At 39.1% G+C, this 13,331-nt stretch overlaps 1 protein-coding gene across 16 annotated transcripts in view; it reads right to left on the bottom strand.

Annotated features, from left to right (window-relative positions):
• The window catches only part of LOC110378404 (collagen alpha chain CG42342), a 285,873-nt gene that overhangs the window by 137,382 nt on the left and 135,160 nt on the right, over positions 1-13,331 (bottom strand). For 2 of the 16 annotated variants that reach the window (XM_049837114.2, XM_049837119.2), the window contains exon 1: positions 1,643-2,522. The exons of 3 other annotated variants lie outside the window; for them this stretch is intronic. In XM_049837114.2, the coding sequence (XP_049693071.1) occupies positions 1,643-2,030 (388 nt within the window). In that variant the 5' untranslated portion in view covers positions 2,031-2,522. Of the gene's footprint in view, positions 1-1,642; positions 2,530-13,331 lie in introns of those variants that run through there. 11 more of the 16 variants (XM_049837113.2, XM_049837125.2, XM_049837115.2 and 8 more) reach the window with 9 other exon arrangements.

Raw genomic sequence — 13,331 nt, 5'->3', positions numbered from 1 at the left:
AACTTAAGATGGAGTGTGTCGTGTCATGCTTCAGCCTTTAATGTGCTTACGATAGGAATCTATTTGATGTCCTTTGCCTCCCACGCACTAACCGATTTAAGATTGTCCTACTTTACCTATTCTAATATTGAATGATTGCTGAATACATTATCTGAGCCAATCAATTATTTAGAGGCGTAGGTATGTCGGAGCTTACGGCTATTTACAGGCTCCGTAGTGAGTGCACGGCACACTATCAATTCTACTAAATCTTCGTATTGTGTATTAGTGGCGGTTGTGACATTTGAGCCAATCAGTTTGTCGATCATTTGCAGCGAGGCTTTTACCTCGTTAATGTGCCCTACCGTTACATTTTGAGTATGATCGAGCTTCAGAAATGCAAATAACTGTAATGTTTCCAGCAACTGAATGGAGTTTAATTTCAAAAATGTTCAATATCCGCTGGGTATATTTGAGCCACTGCAATGGAATCAATTACGTATTTAGGCAAAGAGTACAAAGAGGATGAGCACAATGCGTGTCCGGCGCAGCACACAGCACGCCGCGCACACAGCCGTCAATAGCGCGCCACTCCAGCACCCAATAATCCAAATAAACAGCGCGCTGTCAGCGACACGCGACACTTTTATCGCTCTAGTTCACCACCCCGGCACCACTATGTTTTATTGATTGGACCATCGACTCCCATATTACGCTAACTCACCCGAATTATCGGTTGAACACGTAAGCTCAAATATTGTTGATACGCCCCATTAACCTTTATTGTACAACGAAAATGACCCCGGCCGAGCACTCTTGCTATGTATAACAAACGTTTTTAATGCTAACTTCTTTTATTATAAATTATGAGATATAAAAACAAAAACAAAAGATTCGTTATCATCAAAATATAACTGGCGGACCGCGAGCAGAATACTAACGACATAATTCAAATTCAACAGCAATATCGGGCCAAACAACAACTCGTAATAAAAGCTCAACTCCTTTATTATCCAGCCTCACCCGGCTCAGTGCGGGACCCTCAGACTGAGTCCTCACCCCGACACGTATTCGCGCCATCCGGCGTTTATCATTTTTTCCATCTCGAGCCACCGCCTGATAACCATGGGGTTAGTGACAGCTTTCAACTCCGGATTAACTTCGTATTGCGGCCGCGAGGGAAAAAATTAATAGCTCTGAAAAGATTGGCTCCAGCCTCTCGCGTGAAGTGTTACTTACTGTTAAACGGATAGTTTTGACCCTCCAATTTAAAATCAACTAAATTACGGGTTTGAAATTTTACTAACATCGGACGCGATGAATGCATTATAAATAATTACCAGTTTCATTTAAATCATGAGTGGCGAGTGTTTCAATCAAGTCATGAATAACACAATCATTATCAATAATCAACTTATGAATTCGAGATAGCCTCCCGAATGGTGCTGTTTCCGACTTTGCGACTTGGGTATATTTAGCTGAACAACTAAGGCTGATTAACTCGATAAGTTTCTGGTTCTCTTCAGCGCAAAACTTAAAATATACTAATGGTAATGCTTGCTAAACAAGCACGCGTAGAGGATATAAACAAACGTTATGGTTCTCGAAGACCAACTTAACGATATTTAAATGCTGAGAGTATTGTAAGTGTAATGTGACTTGCCTGGTGGACAGACGCAGTCGGCGTAGTCGCGGATGCTCCGGCGCGGGCGCCAGGCGAGCGGCGGGCGCGCCAGCACCTCGCGCCGCAGCCGCTCCACCAGCGGCTGCTGCGGCTCCAGCACGGCCGAGCGCAGCGCCGCGTGCTGCTCCTCCAGCAGCGCCAGGCGCTCCGTCAGCCCCTGCTGCCGGTACAGGCTGTACCCGCTCGAGATCAGGCTCATGGCACACGCACACCATAACACCACACAGTACGCCCACGGGTCGCCTGGACACCGCTCCTCACATTTCTCCCATTTCTTTTTTGCGTCTTTCTTGTCTTCTTTCTTCGCCTCTTTTTCTGCGGGCGTCTTTGCACCCGGAGGCGACTTCCCTCCCATTTTTAATATCATTTTTCCGGAATGGTGAATCTCATGAATCGCATTTATTATCCGAACGGAATGTTAGCGGTATCATCTTCAGTATTCTCATCGTTAATGTTCAATAGGATATCTTTTGTAGCGATACATTGTACTCACAAAAGAGAGCCTTCTTCTTGGAGCTTTTTATGGTAATAATATCGTCTTAACAGAATCGATTTTAAAATATCAAAGATACTAAACACAAATAAATAAAACGCACTGAAAAATATGAAGCAAAAATCAAAGCAACACGAAATGAGCGTGGTGCGATCGTAGTTGTAGACGATACGATCGTGTTTGAAGTCGTAGTGTTCGCGCGCGAGAGCGTCGGGACGTACCGTCTGGTCGGCAGGCGGAACGCCACTGAGCACCAGTGGATCAAGTCGACGCGGCTCCGCAGACAGGCAGGCGTGCGCCGTGACCACGCGGGACAGCTTTTGGGAATTCTGCTTGACTATGTTGTTAGTCGGCTTGTATTTTTTCTTTGAATTGAATATATAATTTTGTAAGAGCCTGCAGCTACATTTCCTAAATTTCGAAGCTTAGCTATACCTTCGGGAAAAATGTAATGCCAGTAGGTAAATTGTGTAGGTACCTAGTCGATTTTCTATTAGCAAAACGACGCTATTCGTTTTGTTGGCACGGAAACAAGTAATGATTGCAAAATGGAGAAAATCCCACTTTGCATTCAAATTTAATTAACGGCACTGAAAGGACAACTGAACGGAAAGTTGTAGATCATTAACCTTTCCCATGCTTTGGAAGCGATTTCGAGAATCGAACTGGCGCTTTTATTGGCGAAGTTTTTTTCATCGCAATCAAGTTACACAGCGTGCCGGGGCATGTTTTATAGTCGGTAGTTGCGAGTTCGTCGGAAGGTCCATATTAAGGGGATGCGTGCAAAAACGTGCAGGCCCGAGCAGGCCGCCAAATTGGGCGCTAGCTCGCGCGGAACAGCCGAGGGGGGCGCCAATCCAGTTAGTCGCTCGCCCCCGCCGCACAGTAGATCGACGCCATACAAGCGTTGGGACATAGGATATTTAAATATCCAAATGTCAATTTTTGAAAAACGAGTTATGCCATCGTATTTGTCTTCTTATTAGCTGTTAAAAATGTTACTAGCATTTTCTGATTGGACTCTTACATCGAGAGCTATAGCGCAAAATGTGATTTAAATGTATGGGAAGTGACTTAAAAACTGATGTATCTCGAGATTCCCTTCGCCTTTCGACTTGATTTTTTTATATGGTAATAAGACATATATTTGGCACATTTTCTTCAAACAAACATGGTGCGAGAAATGTGCCCGTTTTAAGATACAAGTATAGACCGATTTTTGCAATATCATCTACATATTTATTTATAAGTTTCACATATTTTATCTCTGAATCTCACTTCAGTGGTGACTCACTGATATGGTCAGGCCATAACTCATTGGTGCACCGATAATATAATCTCTGGAAATAATTATATACTACTAATGAGATAATTTGTTAATTTTTGGTAATTTGTTATTACCTAAATTTTAATGAAGTGATTAGCTATTTTTTTGGAAAATTAGCTAATTACTTATAAAAGACCTTTTTATTGTTTACAATAAGAACTCGAATCGATTTTTAACATACCTACCCTCATAAGTGCCAATTTTGGAAACCATATAAATAGGCGCATGGTTGACTGAAATTAAATTAAATAAAAGCAGTCGTTTTTTATGAAAAACAAAAAAATATTTTATTGTCACGCTTAGTTACTAAAAAAATAATAAATTACAAATAATAAAATATGTAAAAACATCAAAATATACCTACAATTCTATTACTAAGATATTTATTGAAGTACTTAACTACAATTTACTAATAACTAATTTCATAATGATAAAGTAAGGACAAAATTTTAAATTGGTTGACACTAATATTTAGACATGATAAAAACAGTAAAAACAAATATTCAATATAACAAACAAAACGAAGAACAGCATCATAAAGCATCATAAAAATCAATAGTCTAAAAGAAAGTGTTAGTCACAGAAAATATCATCATCAGATTCTATTTCAGATTCTTCAGAATCGCTATCAGATATTAAATTCATAACGTCACAAAATTCTACTTGATTTTCTTCTGTGACTATCATTTCATAAACTTCTTTAAACATATTTCTCTTTACGTTACGATCCAATTTTGGTCGTATGGTTGTCAAAAAAGGATCTGAAGTGAGAAGCAGGTTATGAAGTACATCTTCATTACAATTAATACTACTACTTTTTCTCGAGTGAGACTCTCTAAATTTACGAAAATCTTTGTTTCTCGCTTCAGATGCTTCTTCTGACAAAAAACCGATTGGCACTATAGACAAATGCTCAATTATATGAGCTCCATGAATAAGCAACTTATGAATACTCACAGGCATATAATACCATGGATAAAGATTGGTAAACATTTTGCAGTATCTATACAGAATTCATTAAATTTGTTTACAATAATTTTTTCACCAGAAGAAATACATTGTAGGATCACACCAAGTCTTTGCACTAAAGCAACGTCTAGTCCAGTTATATCAGCAGTTTTGGCTGGATCTTGAAAGAACCTTCTAGCTGAGTTTCCGTTGTTTGTCGTCCCACTGCCTTGTTTTACAACGTCTAATAATAAACCAGTTTCTTTTCTGAATCTGTCTTGAATGTTCTTTTTTCTTTCATCTACAGATTTTTTGGCATCGTCTCCTCTTGATTGCCAAGATTTAATGTCTAATCTATATGCTATATGAAGCAAACATTCCATGGCACGGATCCATGCATGAACACTGCTTAATCCATATTTATACATATCTTCGTCCACTGGTTTTTTCTGAACCAATTCTATATTGTTCATTTCCTTCGGACGCGCCTTACACAAATCGCAAACTGCTGTAGAAGTGCCAGAGATATAGGATGCCACTTTTCCATCTATCATTGTCAAGAGCAATTTATGCTTGATAGTTGCATTTTCACATTTCGTTGGATTTAAACTTTCTATTTCTGTTTCTATATTAGTCATTTCGTTTTTAACATTAAACTCCGTTTCTTTCATGAACTTCCACATAATGGGTCGGCAGAAAGACGTTGATGAAGGCCGTTGGTTTTGCCAAATAATACATCCATCTTGAGTTGTGAGCTTCAATGGCACAAGACTCGCCATGAACACGCTTTGTAGTTCTTGATTTGAACAATCCGACTTTTGTTGATGTACACTTTGATTTGAGGCTCCATCAAACCCCATTTGCTTATTAGCAGGAGTTCATCTTTGTCAAGACTTATGTCCAAACACTGAATAAGTCTATTTACAGTTAAATCTAACAGAGCTTGAAGTTTAATCTTAACAGAAGTTTCTGTTATTGTTACAGCACTGTTGTCAGGGTAGCACTTTTCTTCTCTTCTTGAAGTTTATAATAACTAGGGTATTTACAAATTCCTTCCTTTTCACTGAAATCTCTTAGTGTTATGTATCGAAACTTTGATAGTCTTAAAGTGACATATAATGCCAAAGCTTTTTGGGATGATATTTCTTTCATTTCTCCAAATTGAATAAACTGCTTTACTTTAGAGACTTGCTCTGGATTTTCTAAAAGGTACTGCAGGATTTCAGCCACATCTTTTTCCAGATGATTTGAGGCTCGTTTGAGCAGAGAAGACGATTTCTTCCGTGCTATAGGAGCTGCAACTCGATTCTGTGCGTCTTCTTTTGTTTGTTCGATAATTCTTCAAAAGGTTTGCGGCTTTCTATCGAAGTAGATGTAGATGCGTCGGAAACCCGACATTCCGGATTCATCACAACATTTGTGAAAGAATCGGATGTTGTCGCTGTTGGTTCTTCAGATGCCTCGTCTATTTCTTCTTCGGGTATAATAACATTCTCTTTCCAATTTTCTGGCCATTTGATATCTGCTTGCAACCAGGAGGAATACTTCCGCATAAATGCTTCTTGATTTCTTGAAGATTTCATCCATTTAGCATAGATCCGATAACAAAATCTACGACACCATTCTTTAAGTTCTTTTCAACTGCGTCTCTTAACTGAAAATCACTATTGGTTTTCAGAGACGTAAATAATTGATTATAGTCCCGAATATCACCACCTTCACGTAGAAATGTAAAGGTCGAGGTAAGTACCGAAACCGTGAAAAGACATAATGACAACACTCGGATGAGGATGAAATTACAACTAATGCTCTTCAAGTAATGCACCTATTTATATGGTTTCCAAAATTGGCACTAATGAGGGTAGGTATGTTAAAAATCGATTCGAGTTCTTATTGTAAACAATAAAAAGGTCTTTTATAAGTAATTAGCTAATTTTTCAAAAAAATAGCTAATCACCTCATTAAAATTTAGGTAATAACAAATTACCAAAAATTAACAAATTATCTCATTAGTAGTATATAATTATTTCCAGAGATTATATTATCGGTGCACCAATGAGTTATGGCCTGACCATATCAGTGAGTCACCACTGAAGTGAGATTCAGAGATTAAAATATGTGAAACTTATAAATAAATATGTAGATGATATTGCAAAAATCGGTCTATACTTGTATCTTAAAACGGGCACATTTATCGCACCATGTTTGTTTGAAGAAAATGTGCCAAATATATGTCTTATTACCATATAAAAAAATCAAGTCGAAAGGCGAAGGGAATCTCGAGATACATCAGTTTTTAAGTCACTTCCCATACATTTAAATCACATTTTGCGCTATAGCTCTCGATGTAAGAGTCCAATCAGAAAATGCTAGTAACATTTTTAACAGCTAATAAGAAGACAAATACGATGGCATAACTCGTTTTTCAAAAATTGACATTTGGATATTTAAATATCCTATGTCCCAACGCTTGTATGGCGTCGATCTACTGTGCGCCGACTCCTAACACTGGTTTAACTTCTACTTACGCTGGCTCATCTTTTAATACGAGGAGAAGCTAAAGCTAACGACGAATTTACATTCCTAGTGCGGAGACAAAGTATTGTTCTGCGTAATTCCAACTAAACAAATGTAAATTGACGCAAGAGCTTTCAATTTGTAAACGTGATACTGTTTGTTAATGTGATTTTGATAAAACGTCGAGCGTTGTTCCTGATGAGAGATGAGTGCTTCACTTTTGTAACGGGGACACGTTTGGTTAAAGTGTTACTAAGAACGTAAGACATCAAATACTTAAAGAGAGTTTATCAAGTGAAAAAAGCTGTTAGCAAGGTCGTGTCGTCAATACATAATTATAATCTAACAGGTCCAATAGTCGGCAGAAGTATCTTAATAACGATAAAATAAAATAAAAATACTACTGCCGCCTGCGGTCATAATCCTTACCGGCCTAAACACAGGTCTGGTAAAAAGATCCATATCGACATTAATTAAATTTGTAAAGAATGAAAAAAACATGGATGTTTTTTAACGATAGATGCTATTAATCTCTTTAATAGAGTCATTAAAAACGGAGTGGCGGCCGCAAGCGCCGACCGCTACAAAAAACGCTGCGCCACTTGAGTCCTGACGTGCATTACGAGCCTTTGTAATAAAGCACTCATAATAACATTAAACGATACTGCTGATAGCGGCTCATCGCGCGCATACCGACCTAGCAAGGCATTGCGCCTCTAATGTCCGTCCTTATCAATACTACACACATCTAAATGGTCATTTCAGATATTTTATTATTGTTATTTACGATCACCATTACAATTCGGTTTAAAGTTACGACTCCATAATTGGATTTCATAAAATTTTAATGCAATATTTACAGGATTTAAAAAAGCTTTTTGAAGTTTAATGATCGAATTATTTTTGATGCGTCGTTCGAGTGCTTAATGCACGGTCTCGGCTCGCCCTTTTGAATATTTAAAGACTAATCACAAAGGTGCAAGCGACGTTACGACTTTACTAAGAAACGAATCGGAAGAATCAGACTGAACACTCTATTTCGTTTTTCGTCAGCGCAGTAATGAATATGTTAAGAGCATGCAAAATTGTTCCATCGGCGACGCAATCTGCAACATCGGGCCGGAGACAAATAGCTGCAATTAAAACTAGATTGTCGTTATTTAGCGCGGCTGTAGCGTCGCGCCGTGGCGTGGCGTGGCGTGGCGCGGCGTGGCCGGCGTGGCCGTGTGGGCTGCGCACATCTATCTCGCGCGCTACTATAAATTTAATTTAAACTTTTGCACTTCGTCAAACGCTGACTTTAAGACACCCTCCCGCGCTGACACTTTATATTTTTTTAATTTAATCTCGTACTCTTTTGAATAATTAAGTAGCACGATGGCTCCCTCGCAGCCGACTTTTGTCCAGAGAACATTCTTGTTTAACTTGAAGTTTGTCTAATCATTATAGAAGGTCGACGAGTGTCGAGGGAAATCTTCGGAGCTGAATTAAAATTATGTTGGTTCTCAACTCGCCTCGGAACCGCTAAACTTTACAACTCTTTCATAATATTCAATAGAAAACTTGTAAATAGGTAACGTCTACGAGTAATTTCAGCAACTTTACATAAAGTAAGTTACGTCCAAATTATTTGAGTCGACTTTTACTGAAAAGTATACTAGCCAGCTTTTCTACGAAATCTTTTATACTCGTATTTTCGATCAGTTCCATTTCATTTCTTTCATATAAAATTTTAGAACTCTATTTTCCGAGTCAGCTTTTTACGATAGTAATATTTGTAATCTCAATAATTTAGTACGTATTCTTTTGTATTTCTTTCAGGACAGGAAACTTGTTCTTATTTTATTAATTCCAACATGAATGCAAGCCAATTAATCAATAGGTCGGATAGTCTCCGGGGCATTGTAATTGTTTGTGGAACATTCAATTTCCTTAAAGCAATCAGAATCGTCGTGACCTTGTTAAATCCATTCCAATTTCAGTGGAATGAAGGCGTAAATATTAGCAGTGGCGCGAAATGTAAATAGCTTAGTATCGCCCAAACGAAAGTGAAATATTCCTTCGTCCGTGCACCAAATTGGAGCGGCCACGTTATCGGATCGTTTGCTTTATTTACAGTTTGTGGTGGAATTGGGAAAACTTGCGAAGGGGAGAGGCGAATGAGCGGGGCGAGGGTGTGAAGTGAGCCACTTCCTCCGCTTTATGAATTGTCGGCGCGCGGTCACCCACTTGCGACTTGGCGACACCAATACCGAGTGCCGGTGTTTCGCGCTCGTAAATATTGAACTCGGAAAAAATTGCACTCCGCACTGCGGTTGCGGATATTTACTGTTATTACTTGTTTGTTCTGCGGCACTGATTAAAACTCTCATTTGTGTTTATTTGAAACAAGATTGTAATCAGAAAACTTCGGGAAATATTCGAACGACAAGTTTTCTACGCTTCCGACATCGGGATCGAAAAACAAATGAGTTTAAATTGTAAAGTTTAACGTAGATAGAAGACACTATCTACACCTTCTGATGGAAAAACACGAGCACATGAATAGAGTCGACAATAGCGCTCGCAGTATATGGGACAGCGGCCGCAGTCACAGATTAGTATGCGAAGAGCTGAACCGAAAGCAATTAGACGTTTCGATTCCATCTGAATTCCAAATGGGTTTCGATTGGGACAAATAGTTTGGACCCTTCAAATTGGAGTCGAGGTGACGCGTGATGTTCTAATGTAATCACTCGGAGCTGAAGCTCGCTCCAATTTGCGGCCTTACGACCAAACTTCGATCAGTGTGATTTTGCCAATTGTAATTGTGAAGTATTAAAGCGGCGCTGTTAGTGAGAGCTGCGTTTGTTCGTGGACGTGAACTAGTAACGGACACATGCGGATGTCGGTCACGTCTGTGTCCCGCAAGTGGTGATTACACTCACCTCAGCAACACAATGCGAACTGAAGTCACGAACAGTGGTACGATATTTTACGAACATTGTTACCTATACCGATTGTTAAACAACCATTAAACTTAAAAGACAACATAAAGTTGGGATTTATCAAGAAAACTTGATATTTATGGCGACGGTATGAAGGGGACTGTTATCTAAACAGTTCATAATTTTAAAATGGTACAATAGTTTGTAAACAGCGAAGATTAGAACAATAAAGATACAAGTGGACCGCGCGCGCCGCAGACGAACGCGACTCATAAATCACAAGGAGCAGCGCGACGCAATATTGAAGTTGCAATGTAAACACTTTTTAGTAGGACATCTAGCTGTTTTTATGCATATTAAGGTCAATGATTAAGTACAAGTAAAATTTCTAATGTTCTAAAAATAAAATGTAAATAAAAGGACACGCTGTACAAACATAATAGACTTTAATTATGTTGGTAGGAGTTTTCATCCCTGCTTTGTTTGTTAATTACGGAAAAGGACCCACTTAGCATAAAGTTAAAGTTGTCCAGCACACACCGAAACCAAACAACGAGTTAGTAAATTCACAACAGATTACCAACTACATACAAAATAAGCGGCGAACAACAAGTAACGCAATAAAATTATTCAGCGCCCAGAAGAGCTGGAGCGGGTTCAACATAAAGAGTAACTTCGTGCGCGTGTCGATGGCGTTCTGCGCCCAAGCAGTGCGGCGGGTGCAGTTCAGCCATACGCACTCACGACGACTGCTGGTCTGTATGCTACTCTTGCTGAAAACATGCCAATCAGCCTGCTTTCTAACGTCCATCTCGTGATGGGAAGCGAACCATTGATCAAACTTAATGATCACTTTATATGGCTTCCTTCATTACTTGTTTTTAGGCTACACAAAATCGTGATCTGTTGTTTTGTCTAAATAGAACAACGTGCTTTGGTCTGCTATGGAGTTTAGAACGATTAAGTTTCCTTTTAAGAAATACATCTTCCACAATAATGTTAAAGCTTCAAGTTTCAAAATAAATCTATGATTGTTAAAGTATGCATCGAATTCGATGGGACAACAACTGAGGTGGAGCTGGTCCCCCAGCTCGTCACCAACTAAAGTTAGGCTGTGATATAAACTGATAAAGAAACTATGCAAGCGGAAACTTTAGCACCGCCAAAGTTTGGACAAATTATCTGTCCGCAGGAGGGTGTGTGTGTGTTTAGGACCGGCGTGCGGCAACAACTGGGCTGTTAAGAAAATTTACCTCGGCCGGTGTAGCGAGAGCCCCGGCCGTTCATTAGCGCCGAGCACTGCCAGCCGGCGCGGAGACGCGCGGAGACGTGTGCCGGCTCTCGTCACTCTGGCCGCGTCGACACTTGCGCGCGACATTTGCGGGTCGCCCTATAATTTTCCCGAGTCACTTGTTGTCGTTTGCGGAATTTATACACGCATATGTTTTGATGATTTTGCGTTTTACGAGTGCGTTGAGTTTATTTTGGCAACAGATTTCAAAAAGGTTTATCGGGCTGCCTCATGACGCCGGTCATACTTTGCACATAAATGACGGTTGAGATAATTCTTGATCATTTAAAAGTCCTGTATAAGCATACCCAGAGTATTCATTGTTTGAATTCATATATACCATCTCACAACGCTTTTGTCACAGTTCAGTTTTGTACAGTATCAAAATCTGGGACAGCTAGAATAATGTTAGTATTATTGGTCAGTTGATCTGATCATTTCTGAGATTTATCACTGTAGCAAATCTAGTAATATCATCAGACCTAACAAGCCATGTTTCACGTGAATAATTTTATCAGTTTATGTATCTGGGTTCAAGTTTGATTGAGGCAGGGAACAGAAATTCCTCAAGTTTATTGAAGCCCACGCTTCGTTGACTCATTTAGTTAAATTTATCATCAAGCGGAGTTATTACTGATTTGTAGTCGCCGCCGCGATCATAAACTGTCTCCCTTATTATAGTCGTGATATTATTTTGAATTAATCTTATTTACTTTCATTGCCTTGAGAATTTATTACGTTTAGATGTACCGATTAGTATTTAGATGTATAAACAATATCCGTCGTTTAGATGAGAGATAATTATATTGTGATAAATTATATTTAATGCTTAGTTCCAACTAAGCTGTTTTAATGTAATCAATGTAACATCTTTATGGTGTGATTAAATACTTCAGAATCCAATAAAATATTTCTGGTTTATCGAAAGGAAGCAATAAGATTATAATTTCTAATAAAATTGTTATTATACCTACGACTAATAGACCGACACGACAGTAGAAGATATGACGATAGAGAATGCATCAAAACCTATTGCTGCGAAAACATCACAACAGTAGTGAACATTTGTGCACCGAGAGCAATAAATATTAGCTGAGAAAATGAATCGCGATAAGGCGCGCGGTCCGGCGCGGTGCCGGGCGGCGGGCGGCGCGCGGTCCGGCCGGCGCGCGTATCGCGGACTTTGTTCGCACTCATTGAGCTGTGTAAAAAGATACAGCTCCCCTATTTCATTTATACCAGCCTGTTTATCTAGCCTTTATAAATTGCTTTCATTTGCCCAGTAATCTTCTTTTCGCTTTGATCTCGCCATGTTAATTCAAAAAGCGCTTTTAAAAAAATTCAATTTGTTTGAACGAGCGCTTCTCTCTCCTAGCACTGCAGTCCTACAACTTGTTTCATTTCACTATCAATAAACACAACTTGAATAAAATTCGTTTCCTCATTTCAGTAAATTACGATTAGATTACAATTTATTAATGAGAGCGATAACACAATTACTCGGTGGGCTGTTCCTAGTCGTATACATAAATATTGTCATCTTGATGTTAAAATGGTGATTGTAAAACGGTCATAAACAGGCATTTAGATGGTTGTTAGAGATTACGGACACACATAAAACGATATCTGTAACATGATTTAAATATCACTACTAGGTACTATAATAGATAACTGGTTATTAGATTTTCTTCAAAAATCCAAGTTAATTACTTTGTAATGTTACAGCGCTTATTTGTTATCATAAAGTGTACGATATTCATGTAGTGTTCAAAAGTAAGAACATTGAGTCAGTCGTGTCGAGTAACATATGAAACGTAATTCACAAAGCTCTAAAAGAAATAAGGAAAAAAAACGACTGTAAGAAAAACTGACGAAGCGAAGAAAGTGTACGCCGTGACAATGACAAATAAAGTAGCGAAGGTAGCGAGCTAACAAATGTCATAGGAGCGCGACAAATCCGCGCCCGCACCGAGCCGATTTACCGAACGATTCCTGCTCCCGCCTCTCGCCTCCGACTACATTTATTTTCCACCGTTTGATTTCCACAGGTATTTCCCTTTATCAGGCCGACTCGTTCATAATAGTGACGGCTGCGGAGCCATTCTTTAGGCAACTCCATGTCGGAGCAGCAATCAATACTTATAATAAAACTTTACGGGACCTTT

The sequence above is a fragment of the Helicoverpa armigera genome, chromosome 14 (assembly GCF_030705265.1).
Source record: "Helicoverpa armigera isolate CAAS_96S chromosome 14, ASM3070526v1, whole genome shotgun sequence".
In the NCBI taxonomy this organism is placed as follows: Eukaryota; Metazoa; Arthropoda; class Insecta; order Lepidoptera; family Noctuidae; genus Helicoverpa; species Helicoverpa armigera.
This window is presented reverse-complemented; position numbering and strand designations above follow the sequence as displayed.